The sequence below is a fragment of the Alligator sinensis genome, unplaced genomic scaffold, assembly GCF_000455745.1.
Source record: "Alligator sinensis unplaced genomic scaffold, ASM45574v1 scaffold264_1, whole genome shotgun sequence".
Classification (NCBI taxonomy): Eukaryota; Metazoa; Chordata; order Crocodylia; family Alligatoridae; genus Alligator; species Alligator sinensis.
In genome coordinates, this window is record NW_005841831.1 from 2,672,784 (window position 1) to 2,696,990 (window position 24,207).

Genomic DNA, 24,207 nt, shown 5'->3' on the forward strand with positions numbered 1-24,207 from the left:
TGTCACATATGGGAGTACTCACTGGATAATGCCCACTAGCCAAGGTTGCAGTTCAGCAAAGCACAGGCAGGCCTACGGGTCTTGCTGAACTGGAGCTTACATGCACGAGGAGCTGCCAAGATGAAGCAATCAATGCCATACCTGCACAGCCTCCCTAGACTTCCAAGGACTGCAGGGAAGAAACAAACCCTGCCCTCCCATTCTGCACTGACTGGCCTGAGTGCATGCCAAGTGAGAGTGAGTGAGTAAATGGGGTTTGTCAGGGAGTTGGTATAGACATTGCTAATGGGTTCTGCCACAAAAAGGTGCTGAGGTCCAGAACAGATCTTCTCTCCATACAGTATGGCTCTTTAAAGACAGATTCCCTCCCCTCACTGGACTGTAACCTTGTCATGGTGGAGATGCTTGTGTGTTCCAATGACCCTCAGAGCTATGTCATCTGGAGTCCTGATAGGGTCTCCCCTAGTGAACAGATTTGAGATGAGGTCCCAGACTTAGCATGGTCCAAATTTCTGAAGACCCCAGTGGCAGAACAGGCATACTTGAGGACCTGCTGGTTCTCTGTGGCTGTGAAGGCAGAGGAGGGCTGCAGTGGGATGGAGGTCTCCAGTTGTCTTGGACATCCTTGCCACTGGGTTCAGGGCTCCCTCCTGTCAAGCTCATGTGGTTGTTGCTTGTGCACCAGCTTCCCCATGTTAAAAGATGTCATGTGCAGGCCTCTGCCATGGAAGTTTATCTCCCACAAACCAAGTTCTGGACAAGTGATGGTGGGAACAGGAACAGTGATTTCTGGGAGTCTCTAGTCACAAATATCTGTGGAAAAACTTGCAGAGCATGGATTGGACTCCTCAGCTACCTTAAAACTCACCAGTAATCCCCCCAGCAGACCTCATCCTCGTATTGAGGGATAGCCAATAAAGTAAAGTCCTGGGAGGCCAAAGTGGAGCTTGTACTCTGTAATTAGATCTTTGGCTGGGTGTGTGTTAAGTGACACAAAGAGAAGGTTGCCAGTGATATTCATGGGAGAATCACAAAATTAATGGAAAAACAGGTTGGAAGGGACCTCAGGATGTCATTCGGTCCATACTCAAGGCAGGATTGTGATTTTCTAAACATTTCAGACAGTCATAGCTGGATCAGAAGCCAACTCCTGGTGATAAGGGATGTTTGGATAAGTCTCCATTTCATATTCTCTGTACCTTTCTTGTCACTTTACTTTTCACTTATAAAAACACCCTATAGTTTTTCTATCATGGACCCAAACTCTGCAGCTTACATCAGCTCAATCTCTGACTAGAATATTCCAAAATTTAATGTGCACTTTCTGCCTGTCTCCTTCACTCTATTTCAACTGAATCCTTTCACCCTTGATGAGTCTTTTTTCCTCTCACCCAACACTTCCTCCTGCCTCTCTCTGTCACCATCTCTTTTGTGCCACCCTTTTTCTGTTACTCTGTCACTCACTAGCCCCTGGTAAACCCTGATGTCTCATGACCCTGTGAAAAATGTATGGAACTGGGAGTCAGGTGACATGGTGTTTTTTCCTGGAGTTATTTTCCTGGAGTTATCACTGACCTGTGTAAGTTGAAGGAAGTCACTTCACCTCTGCCTTGTCCTATTTTGATAAGAAATAAGTTTCTGGACTGTGTCTAATGGCATGTTTCCATTGCCTTCATGCTGCATCTGGGAGCACCATTCTGAAGTGCACTCAGCTCATCCACTCCTACTCTGTGCACCCTAATTTTAAGAAATCAGGTAAAGTATCTGTCTTAAAGCAGTGCTGAAGGTGTGCCCAGTGCTGTGTCTTGCATTCCTTCTCAAGAGTGCTTATTTGGGGAAACATAACAGCATATGAACATGTAATATCTGGTACACTGGATCAGACCAAAAGTCCATCTTGCCTAGTATCCTTTTTCATATGGTGGCAGGTAATGGTCGCTGTATTGGAAGAGTATAATAAACAGAAAATATGTGTAGAATGGTCTGCCCCCTGTCATATTGTCCTATTACCAGCAGTCAGCAGGTTCAGGCTATCCTCAGCCTCAGGTTACATCCCTGAGAGTTCATCTATGTGAGATGCTACATTTCCATAGCAACAAGGTACTGCACCGTAGCTCATTGCTACAGCAACGTAGCATCGCCAAGCACAAACTGCAAAGGCAACACTGCTGTGCAATAGCAATGAGCTACTGCTTAATAGCTCATTGCTACTGTGCAAGAGCAGCTAAAAATAACTATGACGACAGGACTGCTCAGTAATGCCAGTTACTGCAAAATCATTTAGTACTTGCTTAAGCAAGCAGTAAAGCGAGTACTAAATGAGTGCGCAGTAACAACTGCGCAATCTTCCACTCATGTAGATGCAGCCTGAGTGTTGTGTTTAATAACCCCACATGAACTAATTTTCCATAAATTTGTCTAGTCCCTTTTTGAACCTGGCTATGCTTTTGGCTTTTACAACATCCTGCAGCAATGAGTTCTACCAGCTAATTACATGTTATGTAAGAAAAGGGCTTACTGTTGTTATTTTTAAACCCACCACCTGACAATTTTATCAGGTGGTCCCAAGTTCGTGTATAAGGCAGTGGATAAACAGTCCTTACTCACTTTTCAAGACCATTTAAGATTTTATAAACCTGTCCCAATCTTTCCAATCTCTCCCCATATGGAAGCCATTCCATAGTTCTAATCGTCTTTATTGCTCTCTGCACCTTTTCTAGCTCCACTAAATCCCTTTTGCCATCGGGTAGCCAGGGCTATTTAAGATGTGGGTGCACTATGGGTATGAACAATGGCAGAAAGGTGTTTTCATGGTGGAGGAGAAGGAAGGTTGATTTTCTTCCTAATGGGCATGTCTACACATGCAAATAATGCTGCACAGTAAGCCTTCATGGGGAGTGTAGATTCATAAATTGTAAGCCTGGAAGGGACTTTGGACGATCATCGGGTCCAAGCAGGAAAGAAAACTGGGGGTCAGGTAACCCCCAATGTGGTGACCATCCAGTCTCCTCTTTAAGATTTCCAGGGTAGGTGATTGTATCACCTCTGGAAGGAGCTTATGCCACAGTCTGGACACCCTGACTGTGAAGAATTTTTTCCTAATGTTGAGGCTGAATCAGTCTTCCAGGAGTTTGTAACTATTACCTCTAGTTTTCCCCAAGAGTGCCCTGGTGAATGGTTGCTCACCAGGCCCTTGATGTACTCTCCTAGCGGTAAGCTGCTACCAGGTCCCCTCTCCGCCTTCTTTTATTCAGGCTGAAGAGCCCTCAGTCTTACCTTATATGGCTTGCTGTATAAGACTCTGATCATATGGTTGGCTCTTCTTTGGACTCTCAAGCTTATCCATGTCCTTGTTAAAGTGTGGTGCCCAGAACTGGATGCAATACTCCAGCTGCTGTCTCACTAGTGCTGAATAGAGTGGAAGAATCACCTCCTTGGTTTTGCTGGAGATGCATTGATTGATGCATGCCACAGTATTATTTGCCCTACTGGCTACAGCATCGCATTGCCGGTTCATATTCATACTATGTTCTATTATTACCCCCAGGTCCCTTTCATTTGTGGTGCTAGTCAGTTTGGTGCTGCCAATTCAATGTAAACAAGTGCAGGGTACTGCATCTAGGGAGAAGGAACCAGCAACACACCTATAGGCTGGGGAACACACTTTTTGTCAACACAGTGGGAGAAAGGCATCTTGGAGTCATTGTTGACTCCAGGATGAACATGAGCTGCCAATGCAAGGAAGCAGTCAGTAAGGCTAACCGCACCTTGTCGTGCATCTACAGATGCATCACAAGCAGGTCCAGGGAGGTGATCCTCCCCCTCTATGCATCATTGGTCAGGCTGCAGTTGGAGTACTGCATCCAGTTCTGGGCGCCGCACTTCAAGAGGGATGTGGCTAGCATTGAGAGGGTCCAGAGGAGGGCCACTCGCATGGTTAAGGGGCAGTGGGTCAGGCCCTACGAAGAGAGGCTAAAGGCCCTGAATCTATTCAGCCTCCACAAGAGAAGGCTGAGAAGGGATCTGGTGGCCATTTACAAACTCGCCAGGGGGGACCAGTGGACATTGGGTGAGGCTCTGTTCCCCCAGGCACTACCCGGGGTTACTAGGAATAATGGCCACAAATTGTTAGAGAGAAGGTTCAGGCTGGACATCAGGAGGTATTACTTTATGGTTAGGGCTCCCAGGCTCTGGAATGGACTCCCAAGGGAGGTGGTGCTCTCTCCTACCTTGTGGGTCTTCAAGAGGAGTAGATATTTGGCTGGGGTGTTATGACCCCAGCACTCGTTCCTGCCCAGGGTGGGGGGTTGCACCTGATGATATGTTTATGTCCCTTCTGACCCTAAGCACTATGAAACTATGAAACTATAAGCCTGTAGGTGTGGTGGGGGTTGCTTGTCCTGAGGTAGAGCACTTTATATTTCTCAACATGGAACTTCATCAGGTTCCGATCCATCCAACTTGCTAGCCTTTGTAGGTCCACCTGTATCTGTAGCCTATCTTCAAGCATGACTACGCTTCCCCATAACTTGGTGTCATCCAAGAACTTGGTCAGTGAGCTCTTCACCCCCACATCCAAATTGTTAATAAAGATGTTGAAAAGTACTGGACCGAGCACTGACCCCTGTGGGACACCGCTGCCCACTTCTCACCAGGATGGCACAGATCTGTTCACTACAACTCTCTGGGTCCTGTCCTGCAGCCCGTTTCTCACCCACCTGATTCTCTCAGAGTTAAGCCCACAATCCTCCAATTTTCTCATGAGGACATTGTAGGATACTAGATCAAAGGCCTTTTGGAAGTCAAGGTATACAATGTCAACTTGCTTTCTCATGTCCAGGTGGTGAGTTACCTGGTCATAGAAAGAGATGAGGTTGGTAAGGCAAGACCTGCCTACAATGAAGCCATGCTGGCTGTCATTCAGAATCTTACCTTCTGCAAACTTATCACAGATAGACTCCTTGAACTTTTCTAGGATTTTCCCTAGGATGGAAGTTAGGCTGATTGGCCTATAGTTATCCGGGTCCTCCCTCCTGCCCTTCTTGTGAATGGGCACAACATTGGCCCTCTTCCAGTCCTCAGGGACTTCTCCAGAGTGCCATGAGTTGTGGAACAGTTTCACCAGGGGTTCCGCGATGACTTCAGCCAGCTCCTTCAGCACTCTCGGATGAAGATCATCCAGTCCCGCTGACTTGTATATGTCTAATTTTTTTAATTGGTCATACATCAATTCTATGGCAATAGTAGGGAGGCAATTATTCCTACTGTGCTCATTCTGTACTCTACCTGGTGTTGTTTTCCCCTGGGTCCAGTGAAAGACTGAGGCGAAGTAGTCATTCAGGAGTTCAGCATTCTCCTGACTGCCAGTAACCAGCTCTCCTGAGTTGTTGAGTAATGGCCCCACACTATGATTTGTTTTCCTCCTGTTCCCTATGTAGCTAAAGAAGGACTTCTAGTTGTCCTTGATTCCCGTTGCTAATCTAAGTTTGTTTGCTGCTTTAGCCTTTCTTATCCGTTCCCTGCAAATGCGAGCTGTCATGGAATAACCCTCCTTGGGGCCCGCCCCAAGCTTCCATTGTTTATAAACCTCTTTCTTCTTTCTTAAGAGGACCATGATTTCCCTGTTTATCCAAAAGGGCTTCCCAGCCCTTCTGGTATCTTTCCTCTACAAGGGAATGGACTTCCTTTGTGCTTCAAGGATTGTGTTTTTCAGAAACGACCACTCTTCATGCACACCTTTCACCTTCAGTCCCTGGTCCCACAGCACTTCCCCTATTAGTGACCTAAGCTGTTGAAATTTGCATTTTTGAAGTCCAAGACTTCAATCCTGCTATCAGGTTTGTCTGCCTTATGTCAGACAGTGAACACGATGATTTCATGGTTGCTGTCGCCCAAACTTCCCTCTATATTTAAGTTGGTCATCAGGTTGTCTCCTTTGGCCAGGACCAGAGCATCACCTCTGGTTGACCCATGCACCTCCTGAGTCAGGAAGAGCTCCTTGACACAGGTCAGGAAGGATCGCAACTGATTCAACTTGTCCAAGTGTTCCTCCCATGAGATGTCTGGATAATTAAAATTGCCCATGACGACCATGTCACGTGCATGTGCGGTCTCAGTCAATTCTCAGGTGAACTCCAGATCGAGTTCCTCCCCCTGGTTTAGTGGTCTGTATTATACACCTACAGTTAGGTCTCTCTTGTTGCCCCCACACCGCCCCTGCAACTTTACCCAGAGGGTTTCAAGCTGTTCATTTTTGGAGCCGATGTTGTCCTCCAAGGAGGTGTACTACTCTTTCACACAGAGAGCAATGCCACCATCTTTCTTCCCTACCCAGTCCCTTCTATGAAGGGTGCAGCCCTCTGTAGCTACTCTCCAGTCTTGTGAGGAGTCCCACCAAGTCTCTGTAATCTCTACTAGATCATAATGCCTGCTAGAGAGTAGGAGGGCTAGCACGTCAAGACGTGTTCCCTGTTGGGAACAAATCTGCTCCCAACAGGAGCAGCCAAGTACAAGGCTACTCCAACCCTGCTCTGGCCCACTGCAGCAGCAAGGGAGAGCTCCAGGATCCCCCTGGATGCTAGCCCAGGGGCTGGCAGGGAGCATGGGGTCCATGTGCATGGGGCTAGGATAACTCTGCCAGCTGCAGCAGCAGCTGTCTCCTTGCCCTGTGCACATCAGGAGGGGTCCGGATCTGCAGGGGCCAGGAGAGGAGACTGCTGCTATTGCAGAGCTCTCCTGGCCTGATGAACATGGGGACAAGCCCTGTGCCCAGCAGGGCTTCCCTGTACAACTGGGGGCTGGCCTTTGCAGAGAAATCCTCACGCTGCTTGGAGGGAGCTGGCTAGGATTGCCCCAGAAGGGACAGTTCACAGCCAGCTCTGGGCTGCTCAGGGAAATCCTCGTGTATCCCAGAGCTGGCTGGGACCTTCCCCAGAAGCAGGACATTTCCCAGCCAGCCCCAGGCTGGACAGGAAAGCAGAGAACTCCCACGTCTTGGCACTGTTCAGCTTCCAGCTCCTGTGGGGAGCCAGGAGTGAGCTACGCCAAGGCAGCAGGGGGGCAGATAGCTACACCGTCCCAACACTGCTGAGTAGCACCAGGACTGGGGCAGTTCCTCATCCCCTGTGGCCCCCTAGTGTTGGGGCTGACCAGGAGCAAATTTGTTCCTGGTTAACATCTACATGTGCTACTCTATAGTGGGTGCATCTACATGTGCATTTGATCCAGGATCAGTTTACTTGCAAGTAAATGCTCCTGGGCAGGAGTCTAGAGATGCAGGGACTTGGCAGCATATTTGCTGCTCTTAGCACCTATCTGCTGCCACATCCTGCAGCCCTGCAATAGGTCCCTACTGCCAGCAGGGGGAGCTCCAGGCTCTGGCTGCAACTGCCAGCAGCCAGCAGCCCTCTTGAGAAGCCAGTTCCTCTCTCTGCTCCCTGGGCAGACACTTCCCTGACCAGGAGCAGCATGCAAAGTGCTGGGGCAGCATGCAGAAGCTCTCTCCTCACCAAGTCTTCCCCCCTTCCCTTGGCTGCTCCCTCCATGCCATGGCTGCTCCAGCCCCTGGCCCTGGCAGCGATGACCAATGCCCTGCACTCCTACTGGCTGCCACCCTGGGCCTTCTGGCCCACAATGCTGACCGCCAGCTGGCCCACAGCTGTCTGGCCCCACCGCACTGTACCAGGGCCACTGCCATCACACAGCTGCTGCCTAGGTCCCATCTGGCTGGCCGGACATTGGCAGGGACACTGATGACATGCTGCTGGACACCACCACCAGGACCATCCTCAACCTTCTGGCCTCCAGTCCCGCCACCTTTGGGCTCATCAGGCCAACCAGGATTGGTGGCTGCACATTGCCCAGCAGACTTGAGATAATGAGCAGTGGCTGGAGGCCTTTTGCATGATCCGAGCCACCTTCTGGGACCTCCTCAAGCAGCTCTGGCCACACCTGGATCAGCAAGACACCACCATGCAGCTGTCCCTCCCCGCAGACACCCAGCTGGCCCTCACCCTGCACTCGCCCTGCAACAACAGAGCCCCTCCACCACTCACTCCACTAACCAACAATAAAACACCCTCTTCTCTGTGCAAACTATTTACACCAATGTGCTTTGTGTGCTGTCCCAGTGTGGGGGATGTGGGGTGGAACTGCCTAGGGGGCAGAGCCTGGGGATGGGCAGCCAGCACCCTGGCCTCTCCTCAGGTGCATACATCATGGTGAGCCCAGTGCAGGTGGCTCCCCCTCCAGCAGCTGGTGGCCAGGGCCAGCAGGGCCAGCGTGCAGTCCTGGCCCTGCTGAAGGCAGCTCCAGCTCTGCACCTGCGTGGAGCCAGGGTAACCAGCAGGCCTGAGCCCAGGTTAGGGGGCTAGGTGGTGGGGGACCCAAGGTGGGGGCCAGATTATGGGCTCTTGGCTGCTGGAGGCAGTACAGGACCTCCTCCCAAACCCATGGGGGGAGCTGCTGCTGGGCAGCGAGTACCTACCAGGGGGCAGGTGGGGCTGGATCGGGGATTGGGCAGTGGGCATCATGAAGGTGACCACCAGGGCCAGAACAGTGTCCAGCACCCAGCAGTTGCCATCTGTGGCCTTCGCTGCCCAGGCCAAGATCACATTCTGTGCCCGCAGTACCTCTACACACTCATACTCCAGGGCAAGGAGTTATTCCCAGAACTCCCAGTCCACCCAGTCCCATGTGTCCTTGCTGGTGATGTCCTCTGCCCACCAGGTCCTTGCATCTGCCAGCCAGTACTCCAATGCCATCACCAGCCAGTCTAGGAGGATGGTGTGGTTCTGGATCTGCCTCTGATGGAGCTGGCACATTCCCAGGGCCCCAGCTGTGAGTGTTGGTAACCTTGAGCCTGCATCCTGGCTGCCAAGTATGACCTCTCCCCCACATGCAGAACCTGCAGAGCCATTAGAAAGAAACTGTTTGTGAGAGTCTGCAACATTTCTAAGATAAGATGCTCTGTACCAAGAGCCATGAACTGTCCGACCTCAGATCAGGGGTTGGGTGTGCATGGGTGCCCAGGGACCATGGTAAGTCAGCTGGTCAGGGATGGGCCCAGGCAGCTGCTGGTCAAGCCTCCTGTCTCCACTTGGTCTCCAGGGGCAGGCAGGCTACTGGGTGCTGGCTACAGGCAGTCTGCCTCCCCCACCCCATTCCCAGGATGGAACAGGTCAGGCACCTGGGAACACCTGCTACTGTGGATCCAGACCCTGCTTCCTGCCTCTCCCTGAAGAACAGTCGCTCTGCTGCACTGCTGCCCATAATATCTAACTGTGTGCCATGCAGACAGCACTGTAACTGCCTATACTGCACTACTCTTTAGTATTTCCAAAAGGAAGTACTAAAGCCACCGTAGCAACGTTACCATACAGCAATGTGTAGATGTGCCCAAAGTGAGGGGGATAATAGCATTGCCTTGCCTTATCCAGGGGTTGTGAGAACAAATACATCCTTATGAGATGTCCAGATACCACAGTAACGATGATCATATACATAGCCTGGCTAGACAGGGAGTTGTGGTTAAAGATTTGAAGATGTGTCTCTTTCTGCTTTACTCTGCAAGATGAATAACACAGGGAAGGACAGTCCAGGAAACAGACAAACAAAACAAGGGAGAAGCAAAGATGTGGTCTCCTTTCTGTCTGTGTGGCCCCTCACATATACAAGAGTCACCTTAAGAGTAGGCTAAATGGAGATAGCACACCCAAGATGTGGTTTCCATGGACACTAGGGCCCTGTTCCACCACTTTGGGGCTGTACAGTGAATTCAGTGGCACCTCCCAGCACAACATTTAGGGCATATATTGTACAAACAGGTCAGCCCTCCTGGGTCTGGATGCAGTCATTTTGAAATAGAAAACCATGCTGGAATGAGTCTGATAATGAAACAAGGAGAGAGGATGGGAGGGATAGCTGTGAGGAAAGAAGAGGGAATCACTTTGGTTGCGATGAAGGCAGCTGTGCAGAGAGGGCCCACTTCCCCTGGAGATGGGGCAGCTCTTAGGGCAAGAAAAGGAGATCGCTGTCCTTAAGTGTGTGCATGGGGCAAAGGGGTGCGGTGGGGGTTAACAGTATTTATGAAGAGGGGACAGAGCTGCCTAAGGATGGAGGACTGTGAGGAGAGGAGCAAGGATGCTGCTGTGGGTTGGCAAGACCAAATAGAGAAGTGGGTGTGCTGCCTTGGGTTAGTGAGCTGTGAGAAGAGGAAGGGAAGGTATTATCTCACAGGTTGGGGGCTGTGAGAAGGAGAAGAGAAAGCACTGTCACAAGGCAGGGGGAAATGCAAGGTGAGGAGAAGGGGTCAGTCTTCAGGGTGTGGACAGGCAAGGAGGGTGAAGTAGAGCTCTGGCTTGGGGTGGAGCTGCCAAGAGGCTGCTGCTCAGAGGTGCGAGCAGCTCTGGGATGGTGAGCAGGGCACTGGAATTCCAGGCATTCCGACAGGCAGAGCTGCCATTGACTCCCCTTCACTGATGTGCTGTTCTCTCTCTTCCAGGTCAGTGAATAATTTTCTGATGACCGGTCCGAAGGTAAGACAAATCTCTTTGATCCTGATTCCACTAAACCCTGATGGGGACCTAGTTCCTTTCTTCTTTCTCCAGCCCTGGTGAGGCCACTCCAGTTTTCCCAGTCACAGAGGAACCAGAAACACTCTGGAATAGGAGGCATTTCCATGCTGCTCTCTGAGAGACAACAGGTTCTGCTTACAGAGAGCAGAACAGTTTTTAGACCCTTGGGACCAGGAGTAAGAATTGTGCTCACTGGCACCATCTTAGGATCTGGCCCAACACCTATCTTGCTGTAATCATATCTGGCTGTTCCCAAATACATTAGTTGGAAAGATTACTCCTGCCTCCCATCCCACTGCACCTGCAATATAAGTTGGGTCCCATTCATCCACCATTGCAAAGGGAGCCTGGCATTGTTTATTCCCCTGAGGCATCACTGGGATGGAAAAGTACATCATACATATCCTCAGAGACACCACTTTGCCCTTCGTGGCCCTTCATGCACTGGGAGACTGGGATGCCTCCTTCAGGTTGAGCAGCTCTTTATTTCCTTGACTTTGTGAGGTGTGTTTGTGGAAGGTGAAGCTCTTCAAAACATCACTGTAAAACAAAAGGTCAGAAAGTTTTGTTTTGAAAATGCCAACATGACATATTTCAGTGTTTTTTAAATCTTTCCCCGCTTTTTTACCCAGCCCAACCTATTTGCCAAATTCACCCCAAGTCAGGGCACTATTCTTGCTGCCCAAGAACTCTGGTTTTTGATGACCTCACTGTTCACAGAAAAAAATGTCCTGCTTTACTCAAAGCATTGCAACATTATGATGCAATGGCTTTACCCCAGAGACCAGTGGCCTGACAGAAGGTTCCCACACATCAGGGACAGCTAGGATGACAATCTCTTCAGCTGAGATTGTCTTCAAGACTGAAAGAATTGGACCTTTTTACATCTGTTTGGATCCAGTTAGGGAGAAGATGTAGATCCTGTGGGGCTGATCCCATGTGACACATAAATCAGTGCAGCTATTTATACCTTTTATTCCCTATGCCTGATTACATTTGACATGATTATGATATAGACCTGAAAAAGAAAGCCTTGCATTTGAAAGCTTGCCTAACTCTATCCCAACTATACAATCGATCCAGTAAAAGATATCACCCTAAGAAATCCTTGCCTCATGCATATTTTCTGGACTGTCATGACTACAACATCATTCTGTCACTACAAATTATAACACCTCCCTCATTCTTCTCATAAGAGGACCCCAAAGTACTTTGCAAAGAAGGTCAGTATCATATCTCCATTATACAAGATGGGGAAACTGAGGCATAGAACTATAGGGTGATCAGCTACTCGATCACAGATCCCCAAAGAGAACCCATGTCTTTCTGAGTCCCAATGCAGCGACCACATAGCAACCACATAGAATTCAGGACTGTACATGATGTGGGCTGGTCTTTACTGCTCTGCAAGCATAAATCAGTGTAACTCCTTTGGCTGGACACCAGCTGAGGACCTGGCTGTCCACACCAGAGCAGAGGGAGGGAGTAGGAGCCAGGAGCTCTATTGTGCTACTCCCTCTGCTTCAGAAGATTCCTGATCCCTGAGAAGACTAAATCCATTCCCCATCAATCCTGTTCAGCTTTATTTGAATAACTCAGTGGAAATGTCCACTGGGGACAGTGATCCTCTGCTAGCTGCCCAGGACTTTGACGAAGGGAGCAAGAGCATTGACTGTTCCCTCTTTCTGCTGTTTTTATCATGTAAATTCCAAAGCTGCCCAAATAATAGCACTTTAGCCCCTGTGACTGCCCAAGCTCTAGGGAACCATAGGAGGTTAGGATTGCTATCCTCACATGGCACTTGGGGATACTGAGGCACCAGGCAGTTACAATGCACAATGCTCCACTAATGCATATAGAGGTCCTGGCTGCTAGTTCCTTCTTCAAACCCCGGTGCAAACTGAAGCTGTGAAATTCTGTTTTGAAACATAACAGTGACCACTGCCATGCTTAACTGGGTGCTCAGCAGTGACTTGGCAGTGGTCCAGCAGTGGCCCCCACTGACTTGTTTCACTGTGCCCAGCAGTGAGGCAGATTGGTGGGGCACTGTGTGGAGTCCCCTCCCACTGCTACCCTCCTTGAAAAATTGCCTTCCTTTCTGACTACTGCCTTCCCTTGTAGGCATACCTCATTTACTCGAGTAGCGTGGCCGCTGGAGCACAAAGCGGCATCGAGGAGTGCAAATTCCAGTTTGCTTGGGACCGCTGGAACTGCCCTGAGAGAGCACTGCAGCTCTCCAGCCATGGTGGACTGCGTAGTGGTAAGGAAAGAATTGGATACAGCTACTGGGACCCTTTCACCACAGGTTAGAGCCCACAGGGCCCTCCTTGCTTCACTGTGGTCTCCCTCTCCTGGGTTCCACTTCCATGCATTATTTTAGAGCTTCCCTCTCCAAGGCATCGTCTCTCTGGAGACATCTTTTCTGGGGACCTTTCAGCCAGCCATGTTTTGGGAATAGGATTTTAGCCCAAGCAGCATGGGGACATTACAATGCAAACATCATGACAGGGCTCTAGCTGGCTCAGGACCAGGCTGTTTACAATAGACTCAGACCTGGCTGGTTGAGGTTTTCCACTGAAATGTCTGCCAACCCTGTGACAAGGAGCCATGAAAACTAGTCCAAAGCTCCCTGAGGAGGAGATGGCTAGATCCTACCAGGCATTCTGCTCTTGGGAAACAGGCCAGTCCCTAGGAACTGCCACTGATGTGCTGTGAGAAGGATGTGGGAGGCTATGAGCAGGCCTAAGTAGAAAGAAAAGGCAAGCAGGGGGAGTTGGTTAAAGAGAGAAACTCAGTCACGTTTCTTGGTCCACCAACGCTTCTCAGAGGCTGAGTTACAATCCCTGCCCAGCCTCAGGACTTCTGCATTGGTCACCTGAGCCACTGAAGGGGAAGTGAAGTAGCTGATAGCTGCCATAGACATACATGGTGGGGTATGGAAATGCCTCAGCTTCGTCAGCCCTTTTCTTACCCCCTGGCAACCAGAGGGAAGATGCCACTTCCTAGACCCAAGCCCCTTAGTTACACACATGTTACTGAGGCTGAGTTCACACCTTCTGGAAGCAGGGGACTGCTGGGCCCTAGGGCAATGGACTAGAGAAGTGCTTCCAAGGGTGTTGTCACCAGCCTGGAAGGCTGGGGCTGAGGGGGTTGTGGTGGGATGCAGAGCCCTTTATACCAAGGTTTACCACCACACATCCAGCCCTGGCTGATATTTTCTATTAACCAAAGATTGTTACCATCTGGTGACCTCACTGAGATAAGTGAATAGTTTCAACCCGGTTACTAGTGGGCAGGTTCAATCTCACTGCAGGTCCTGAAGGGCCCCCTTTGGCTGGTGGTCTCAGCAGAGGCCAAGATTTGAGCAGACCATGGGGACTGATCTGATGCCTAGAGCAAGTGCCAGCAGCTCTAAGCTGATGTATGTTGGCAGCCTTCCATGTGTGAGGTTTGCATAGGGAATGGCCATCAGCCCTGACCGATTCCAGGGCTTTCCAGCCAGCATATTTCACCAGTGCTAAATTCACTTCCACATTCTCCACAACAGGATAAAGCTGTCCTACTCACCCTGGGTCCTCTGCTCTCCATGTAGCCCAGGCAAAAGGGAGGAAGTACAAGGCTAATCCACTCCATAGTCTCTCATCTCTGATCCACCGGGACCAGCTATTCGCATCTTTGCTTTCTGTCCAACCTCCCCCATGGTGGGAGCTGTTTTTATCCCTGACCCTGCAATGAAGTCTTTAGCCTCTGCTTTGTGTTCTTCCCTGACAGCAAACCGAGAAACAGCTTTTGTCCATGCCATCAGCTCAGCAGGTGTCATGTACACACTGACTCGGAACTGCAGCCTAGGAGATTTTGACAACTGCGGCTGTGATGACTCTCGTAATGGACAGTTGGGTAAGAAACAGATCTGCTGTAATCTCTGCATCACGCCCCATGGTTATAGAGGTCTTGAGCAAAGAAGGGGGCAGAAAGACATCTCTTAACTCCTCTTAACTTCCCTAAGGAGAAAATAGCTCCTTCCTGTGGGGTCAGGAAATGTTCCAGGGCCAGACCCACAGCTCCTGTGAGTCAGCGTAGCTCCATGGAAGTTGGTGGTGCCACACCAGTGTCCACCAGTTGGGGATCTGGGTCTGAATTTCTTGTCTAAATAGCATAGCTCATGTAATATGGGGCCTGATTTTTCCCTCATTTATATTGGTGTAAATCAGGAGCAACTCCACTGATGGCAGTAAACATGGCATCACTGTAAATCCAGCCTAGGTGTGGAGAGAATCTGAACCAAGAGCCTAAACATGAGGGCTGCTAGACAAGCTCTAACAAACATTTTTTCAGCAGTGTTTGCCTGTCCATCAAAATCCCCCTATTCTGTGAACAGGGTGCAATTTCAACAAAGTTCTGATAGAAACCAGAAGTCCCATCACAAACCTGGCTGGATTCCTGCTAACTCACCCACTAGGCTGCTCAGAAATCTGTCTGTTGGCCTACTTGTAGGTCAGAGACCTCATAGCTTCTGGGGTCTGGAGATCTAAGGAAGAAAGCTATCTGAACCACTTCTAAACAGGGACCCCGACGCTTCCAAACTCCCCTACTTCGAGGATCCATTCCCTTTTCCTTTCACACCAAATGCACTGAAACAAAACCCCGAGTGAATAGTTAACGTTCTCCACTCAGCATTATTTAGCAGTCTGGGACAGACTGAACATGACTATCTAACCAATTTGGCTTTATTAAGTTTAAAAGAAGCCAGTTTTTTAGATGCCCACATTTTTGCTCAGCTAATCTGTGGGACAGTTGGATGACAAGGCAACCAAATTCAGTGCTTCACTCCCATTATAAGTGAAGACCGTGGTGCATCAGGAGGCATACAGGTTAGCTGGGGAGTCCAACCTGTCGTGGAATATAAGATCCCTGAAAGACAAGTGCCATGACACACCACAGCAACATTTCAGCATTGCCCCCAGTTTAATCTGGATTTTCCCGTTCTGGCATTCATTCAGTCCTTTGTGTATCGAATACTTTGAAACTCAGTTCAGTTCAGTGCACCTACTTGTAGCACAAACCCCTTGATTCACAAGTTATTTGTGAATATTTGCATTATTGTGAATGTCAGTGTGTATTTTCTATTTGCAGCATTATTGAGAAAGCACACTGATAACCCACCAGAGAGAACAGCATGTGAAAATCCAAGCCATTCTGGAGAGGGCCTGTGCATCATATTAACCTTTCAAAAGATGCCAGCTGATGTGTGGATACTTTAGGAAATCATGGCGGGTTAAAGACATGGGAGTGCAGGGGAAGTTAATGACTTGAATGAGGAGCATAGAGCCCTTTTACACCAAACTAAGAGGAAATGACATCGATTCATAGATTCATAGACACTAGGGTCGGAAGGGACCTGAACAGATCATTGAGTCTGACCCCCTCCCTAGGCAGGGAAGAGTGCAGGGGCCAGATGACCCCAGCCAGATGCCTATCCAGACTTCTGTCAAAGACCCCCAAGGTAGGGGAGAGCACCACCAGCTCCATGATGGGAATCATGACAAATTACTTCCATTCAGTCAGAACTTTCTATCCAAAACAGTTCCCAGTCCCCAAATGTTTTATAAGCCACCGCCTGTTTAGACAATGACAAGTCCTGTTGCTGATTTACACCAGCTGGGGATCTGGCCCCCTTTTCAGAAACCCTTCCAATCATCCTCTTTCCTTCCACACTGCTTTGGGACTCTCAGCATCTGTGCCTGGGAGGCTAGGCAGGTGTATAGATATAAGGAGGGGAGGAAGCAAGAGGGGTTGATGGCCCCATGGCTGCCATTTGCTTGGGGCCACCAAAAAACAGATTCTTACATCCTGAGGCAGTGTGCCCCTTCAGGGCACAGTCAACCTGTGGCAGGCACCCCTCCACTGCCCTCCCCTCCCAGACCCCTCTCAGCAGAGCCACCCCTCACTTCTACCAAAACCAAACTATCACACAGAGGCTTTGGAAATTCAGCTCCACCTTGAAGTGTGACCACAAAAAATACCAAGGTGTCACCTCACATTAATTATCTGCCAAGTGACTCCTGGTCTGACATGCTCATTTTATAAGCACACATGAGTTACTTTTTTTCAAGCTGGGTTTTTTGCCAGGCTTAGAAAACCCAGCTGTGGGCTCAGTGATACCTGTGCCTGTCCCTTGTCTCTCTTGGGTTTCTGTAGCTGAGTGGAGCTTAGTAATCAGTCCCCACCTTCCCCCACCCCCCAAAAAAAACCAAACAGACATCAGGCCCCTGTCACTGGAGTGAGCTTTGCTAGAATAGCTGGAGTGAAAAGCAATCATTTTATTCACCAAAACCAGCAGCTGTGAAACCCAAATGCACAGGTCCCCTGAGCTGGGTAGCATATTCACACAGCAGAATGGCTGCTCAAAAGGATTTTTTGCTGCTTAAGTAGCAGGGCTGGACATAGGCATGGGTGAACCAGACAGCTGCCCAGGGCCTGGACAGAAAGGAGGTCCGAACACGGTAATTTGTTTTCCATTATCCGATTATTATTATCATTATCTCTGGTGAAGGGGGGCTTAATATTAAAAGTTTGCCCAGGGATGCCAGGAGTCTAGGTATGGTGCCGTTAGGTAGTTAAAGTGTTTTTCATTTTTAAAAGCACCAAATAGGGCCCCATATTCAGTCTCCCTAAATTTATCTTTACTGATTGCCTAGAAAGAGTTTCCCCAGACTCTGTGCCATTTGTCTTTAACACTTGGTCCAGCCCCACTTGCACACTTCATACTGCCTTATCTGTGAATGATCCCGCAGTTTTGGAGTGAGTTGGCTGGGACTGAACATGTGCAGGGAAGCTGCTCCGACACGCTGTAATTACTACAGTAGACTCCAGCGTCACATGTATCAGCATCCCTGTACTGAAAAATGGTGGCAGCGCATTTTAAACTGAAGCTTGTTTGACAAGCTTTAGTTCAAAGTACCCTGCCACCATTTTTCAACAGAGGGACACTGATACATGTGACACTCCAGGTGCTTATTTAGTAAGGCTCTTGGAGCTACACTATTTAAAGTGCCTTCCCTCCCCCCACCTCCAAGTGCGTGTCTATAAATGCTCTTAGTTTTTGCTCGTAGTAAGTTTAGCTCTGACTTAAAAACCACATTGAGCTCTTGATCTTTGCATCCTAAGGGGTACATGGAGTCTGTGGAACTTATACCACAGAACTTAAGGACAACTGGAATGGAAAGCCCTACCCTGAATCAGTCTGACCCCTTCGCTCTACTCTAATCACTGATCTGGGCACATGGATTACCCTTACCACTAGCAGAAGGCAGATAAGGGTGGCACTTAGAAACTCAGAGAGGCATGAGCTTTTGTAGGCAACAACCTACTTCATCAGATGCTCAGCACTGGAGGGTTTAAGACCCCTCAGGTTTAAAGTAAATGAATGCTTTTGCCTCTGTGGTGGGTCCAGACCAGGATGTTTAAGGTACCAGTAAAGGTACTTTCGGAAGTACTAGAGCATGGCGGAGTACGGGCAGGTACTACACCATACGAGCAGCACACACTTAGATTTCCCTGCTACAGCACTGTAGCGGCACACTGTAAGCAGATCATATGTAGACCTGCGTGATTGCTACATCACCATAACACACCATATAGTGATGTAGCACATCACTATGTCGCCATACGACAACGTATAGATGCACCCAATGAGTCTTTAACATATATAAATCTGATCCAGTTAAAGTTGAGAGGCGTAACAATTTAACACCTGCTAAAGGCACACTACCTTCATTACAGTGAACAGATAATGTCAGGAAATAGCTTTCAGCTCTTAGAAAGTCTCTAGATTCATGAGATGTTTTCCCTGGGAAGATCTAGCTTCTGCTCCCTGTCTGGTTCACTCAGGAGCCACTATCCAACCCTGAATGAGGCTGAGATGAGAGGAGCTGAAAACATCAAAAGGCATTTGCCACATAAATGGCAACCATGCTGCATCCTAGCCCTGGAGCAGTGCCATGCTGTACCTGCAGAATCCAGGAAGGTGAATTGCCTTGACCTGCCCATCTTGTCTCTTTCCACAGGCGGACAAGGCTGGCTCTGGGGAGGCTGCAGTGATAACGTGGGCTTTGGGGAAGCCATTTCCAAGCAGTTTGTGGATGCACTTGAGACAGGACAAGATGCCAGAGCAGCGATGAACTTGCACAACAATGAGGCTGGCAGAAAGGTGAGGCCCTTTCTCTCTATCAGGAAATGAATAAGTCAGTAAGAAAGACAGGTTTTCCTGTGCCAGTTGATTAGTCGCTCCGGTATTCTGATACAAACTATGGCTAATATCAGATACTCAAGAGAAAGTCAAAAGACGTGATTGCAGAGCCAGGCATGGGGAGAGAAGAGAGCCAGGAAGACATTATGGTGGGTATGGGGCAGAAGCTGGCAAGTAGAGGTGGATCTCGGTCCTGCTCCTGCTCATTGGTGGCCCTGTCTGCAGCCAGAAAAGCCTCACTTCATTCATTGTTCACTGACAACCGGTGAAGCTGTTGAGCCCTAGCGTACTCATGGTCATGCAGGGGTTTGCATCAAGTAGCTTATTCTAGTGCATAATTCAGGTGCAGCTCTACTGACTGCTGGCCAGCCCTGGACCCTAAAGAATGACAAAGTCTGGGTAATTATTCTTCAGTCCTAAGGTACCAAACTCACCAGGATCATTATAATTACACCCCTGCTAGCCTGTGAGCTGCTCTCATCCAGCCATGTTACACCATACTCTTTTATTTTTAGTTCCTGGAGCCAGTGTAACACAGGTCTTCCTTAGGCTACTCCTACCTGAACTAGCGGTCACAAAATGAAACTAGTAGGTAGTAAGCTTAAGACTAAGACAAAGAAGTTCTTTTTCACACAGCATGTGCTTAAAGTGTGGAACTCATTGCCACAAGATGTTGTGGAAACTGACAGTTTAGCCAGATTCAAAAAGGGATTGGATGAATTCCTGGAGGAAAGGGGCACCAGTAGCTATTGAGCATGAGAATTAGGGGTACAGCCTCTGAATTAGAATTTCCTAGACCTAGACCTTAAATGCTGGAGGCTGCAAGTAGAAGAGAAACAGTGGAAAAAAACCTGATCATACCCAGTTCTCTCTCCCTTTCAGCATCCAGTCTCTGCCACCATGTGACACAGCATACTGGGCAAGATGGCCTTATGCTCTGACCCAGAAAGTGGCAATTCTTATGTTTTTGTGTTCAACCTCTATTTAGCAGCTCTGGCTTTCAGTATCATACAAGAGGCTTCTCATTCCTGGGTCACTCTTTCATTCTCTTTTGAATATATTGAATACTTTCAATATATATGGGAGTGATAGTCCTCAACAGTACTGTTTCCAAGTGGATTCACTGAATATTTATACTAAAGCGGTTACTGTTTCATGTGCTAGTTCTTTCACTATTCTGAGATCAAGATTATCTGCAGCTCTCAAATTTTGTCACAGGAAGCAATCTATGTTGGGCTTTCATCTAGACCGATAATTTCAATAATGGTGTCCTAATTCCCATTTACTAGCCAATAGGGTTGTGTGAAGCTTCGGTCCCTGATTCGATTTGGTGGCTGAATCTCCAAATCTGAATCAAATCAGAGGACCCTTTAAATTCTCCAAATCGAATCGGAACCCTCCAAATCAATTCAGAGAGATTCGGAGATTCGGACATAGACACAGCTTTAACTGTTTTTTTCTACATACTTCTAGGCAGCAGGTAGCAGAGTGCTGTGAGGCTGGGGCACATGGAGCGTCCCACTGAAGCACAGGGGGCTTTCCAGTGCGCTCAGCAACAGACCCAGAAGTGGACCAGAAGCACTTCCAGTCCACGTCTGGGTCCGCCAGGGAGCGCACTGGGGGGGCCCCCCGTGCTTCCCTGGCTCAGTGACTGGTGCCTCCTGGGTCTGGGGGGGCACCCGGGGTCCCCCGTGGCCAATTCGCGAGCTAGGGGGATACAGGGGGGGCTCCCTGCGCACTCCCCAGGAGACCTGGAAGTGGACCGGAAGTACTTCTGGCTTCACTGCTGAGCATGTGGAGGGGCCCCCTGCACTCCTGTGGGACGCTCCATTCACCCCAGCATCGCAGCGATCACAAGCCATGCTGGTACCTCGAGGTATGTAGAAAAAACTTTTAAAGCTGTGTCTATGTCTGAATTGCTGATTCTCCAAATCAGCATCGAATCTTCAGATTCAGATTTGGCCGAATCAAATCAGGGACAGTGATCTGAATCAACGAATCGAATCACTGTCCCTGATTTGGGCCGAATTCGAATCGAATACGACCTGTTTCACACACCCCTACTGTATAGGCTTTTGCTCTTTGTTTTTATGTCCTTTGCAAGGTTAAGTCATTGGCCATTCACACTGTATCTCTCTATTATTTCATCGTGTAAAGACATTTCTCCTTACAGATCAGTTCTATTATCCATTGTTACTAGATCCTCTCACTATTCCTAATGGCCATTTGAGATTCCTCTGAATCCATGTAGGTCTGTAGTCCTTTCCTATGTGTTTTCTTCTTCTGCTTGGGATGTGAGCTCCCACGAACATTTCTCTATTTGTCTTAAAGTACTTCCATGCCACTTCTGCATCTAAGTCCTTTAGCTCTTAATTCCAGTCAACTTCCTTAACTTAGTTTCTCAAAGAAAGACTTTCTGAAGCCCAAAACATTTATTGTAAACCTATTCTCGTTTGTCCTGTCCAGCAATTTAAACTGAAATGAACCATGTTTGCTTGATTCCAGATTTTTTTCCATGACCAGTTCTTCTAGAAGGTCCTAACCTAGCTATAACGTACCATTGCCTCTTGTTGGCACAATAGCCACTTGATAGAGAAGTCTCAGTTAACTGTTCCAAAAATATCTGCACCCTGCCATTATTGGTAGCATTTGTTATTAAGTCTATAGTGGGTAAATTGACATCTCACATAATTATACAGTTTCCAGTGTCACTACATTCTCCCCAAAGCTTAGCTATTTCCAGATCTAAACCTGGGGTTCTATAACCCCCACCCCCAACACAATCCTTTTAAAGCAGCTTTGTTATTAATCCTTCCTAGCATAAATTTAACCCAAAGATATCCTGTTTTGTCTATGCCAGTGGTGCTAAACCTTTATCCCCAGTGGGCCGGTTGGGCAGGGTTCAGCCCATCTGTGGGCTGGATCTGGCTGGTAGTCCTGATTCAGCACTCTGGGCAGGCTCAGTAGGCACTGTCCAGATGTGCTGGGGGGGGGGAGGCTTGATCCCCTGCAGGGAAGGGAGTGTGACTTGGCCCCTACAGGGAGAAAGGGGATGTAGCCTGGCCCCAACCCAGCCTGTTGGGGGGAGGGCACGTAGCTTGGCCCCAGCTTGACTCCATAGAGGGATAGGGGGCATGGCTTGGCTCAGATGTCAGGGGGAGGGTTCATGTCCCAGTCCCACAGGGAGAAGGGACTACAGCCCAGCTGTAACCAGCCATGTGGCAATTGGAGTTTGGGAATTTGGCCGGGGGGAGCAAATTTCCCAACTTGTAGGGTGCCCTGCAGGCCAGATGCAATGACTCCATGGGCTGCATTTGGCCATGGGCCAGAGGTTGAGCATCTCTGGTCTATGTAATTGCTTTATATTTCCTTCCAGTCTACCACTTCATTTATATATAGTGCTACCTCACTGCCTTTACTTTTATTTCTGTCCTTCCTAAAAAGTGTGTATTCTTCAATATCTGTATTTCAGTCATGGCTGGTGTTCCACCATATTTCCGTTATTCCTATAGTGTCTGTTTTTCCCCTCACACTAGGAGGTTAACTTGAGCCATAATCCATCCACTTGGCAGTGAGGACACAGACTTACAGAGCACAGAGAAGTACTCCCTCAGTTGATATGATTTATCTGGCAAAAATCTCAGTGCATGTTAGTCCAAAGAACCATGGGAGGTTCATAGAATCATAGAGTCATAGAAGTGGGGTCAGAAGGGACCTTGTAGATCTTCAAGTCCGACCCCCTGCCTGGGCAGGAGGAAAACTGGGCTCAAATGACCCCAGCCAGGTAGGCATCGAGCCGCTTCTTAAAGACCCCCGGGGTAGGAGCCAGCACCACTTCCCTTGGAAGTTGGTTCCAGATCCTAGCCGCCCTGACTGTGAAGTAGTTCTTACGGATGTCTAGTCTAAACCTACTTTCCAACAACTTGTGGCCATTATTCCTTGTTATCCCGGGGGGCGCTAGGGGAAACAAGGTCTCCCCCAAACCCTTCTGGTCCCCCCTAGTGAGTTTATAGACGGTCACAAGGTCCCCCCTCAGCCTTCTCTTGTGAAGGCTGAACAGGTTCAGGTCCCGTAACCTCTCGTTGTAGGGTCTGCCCTGCTGTCCCCCGGTCATGCGGGTGGCCCTCCTCTGGACCCTCTCAATGTTGTCCACATCCCTCTTGAAGTGGGGTGCCCAGAACTGGACACAGTACTCCAGCTGTGGCCTGACCAGTGTCACGTAGAGGGGGAGGATCACCTCCTTGCCCCTACTTGAGATGCACCTGTGGATGCACGATAGGGTCCGGTTAGCCCTGCCGACTGTGACCTCACATTGTCGGTTCCTCCAGGCAGAGATGGGAAAGTGCAGAAATGCACGTAGGGTTTTGCTGTAGGGATGCTCGCATCTGGGGTAGCCTCAACAAGGTGCTCAAAACCCAGATGCCAATCATAATGCAAGCCATAAGGGGCAGTTTCCTTGCTGGACGCAGAAGTGCCATGCCTTGCCCTATGAGGTTAGACAGAGACTGTCGTGTAATTTTCGTCCAGCATTTAAATACAGAGGAGAGAAGGGGACTGACCAACACAGATGCCTTTAGTTCCAGTTCAAACAGTTTGGTTCTTTCATTTTAAATCTCTACCTGCCATGCTGTATTTGCAGCCCAAACAGAACAGCCTGGCACTGCTGCCTAAAGCAAAACCCACTGTGTATGAAGTGAAGCCGATTCGTTTTGATCTTTCCTTCCACACAGAGTGGGGTGTGCAACAGCATCACCATAATGCTTGCTGCTGCTGTGGTGCCCACAGCCCTTGTAGAGTCGTTTCAGTGTTGATCTCTTAGTTCAGACACCAGATTGGATTTGATTTACCTCCAAGATTTTACCTTGACATTGTCCCTTTAACTAAAAAGGGCTGAACCTTCCTGGCACCTAGCGGTGGATTGCAACACACCACAAGACAGTATGTCCTGGATTATGGGCCTCATTCTGACACCCTCTCTGCCTCCCCCTCTATCTCTAGGCAGTGAAAGGGACCATGAAACGGACTTGCAAGTGCCATGGAGTGTCGGGCAGCTGCACCACCCAGACCTGCTGGCTGCAGCTGCCCGAGTTCCGGGAGGTGGGCACCTATCTCAAGGAGAAGTACCACAAGGCCCTGAAAGTGGACCTGCTGCAAGGAGCAGGCAACAGCGCTGCTAACCGGGGCGCCATTGCTGAGACCTTCAGTTCCATCTCCAAGAAGGAGCTGGTCCACTTGGAAGACTCTCCTGACTACTGCCTGGAGAACAAAACTCTGGGGCTGCTGGGAACTGAGGGCAGGGAGTGCCTCAAGCGTGGCAAGGCACTGAGCAAGTGGGAGAAGCGGAGCTGCCGGCGGCTGTGTGGGGATTGTGGGGTGGGCGGGGGA

At 49.1% G+C, this 24,207-nt stretch overlaps 1 protein-coding gene across 1 annotated transcript in view; it reads left to right on the top strand.

The window, feature by feature from the left end:
- Nucleotides 1-10,478: 10,478 nt before the first annotated feature.
- The window catches only part of WNT8B (Wnt family member 8B), a 13,871-nt gene continuing 142 nt past the window's right edge, over nt 10,479-24,207 (top strand). Inside the window, 6 exon segments of the mRNA XM_025214235.1 lie at nt 10,479-10,535; nt 12,696-12,834; nt 14,346-14,471; nt 18,641-18,783; nt 23,821-24,197; nt 24,199-24,207. The exon segment at nt 24,199-24,207 is cut by the window's right edge and continues 142 nt beyond it. Of these exon segments, the coding sequence (XP_025070020.1) occupies nt 10,479-10,535; nt 12,696-12,834; nt 14,346-14,471; nt 18,641-18,783; nt 23,821-24,197; nt 24,199-24,207 (851 nt within the window).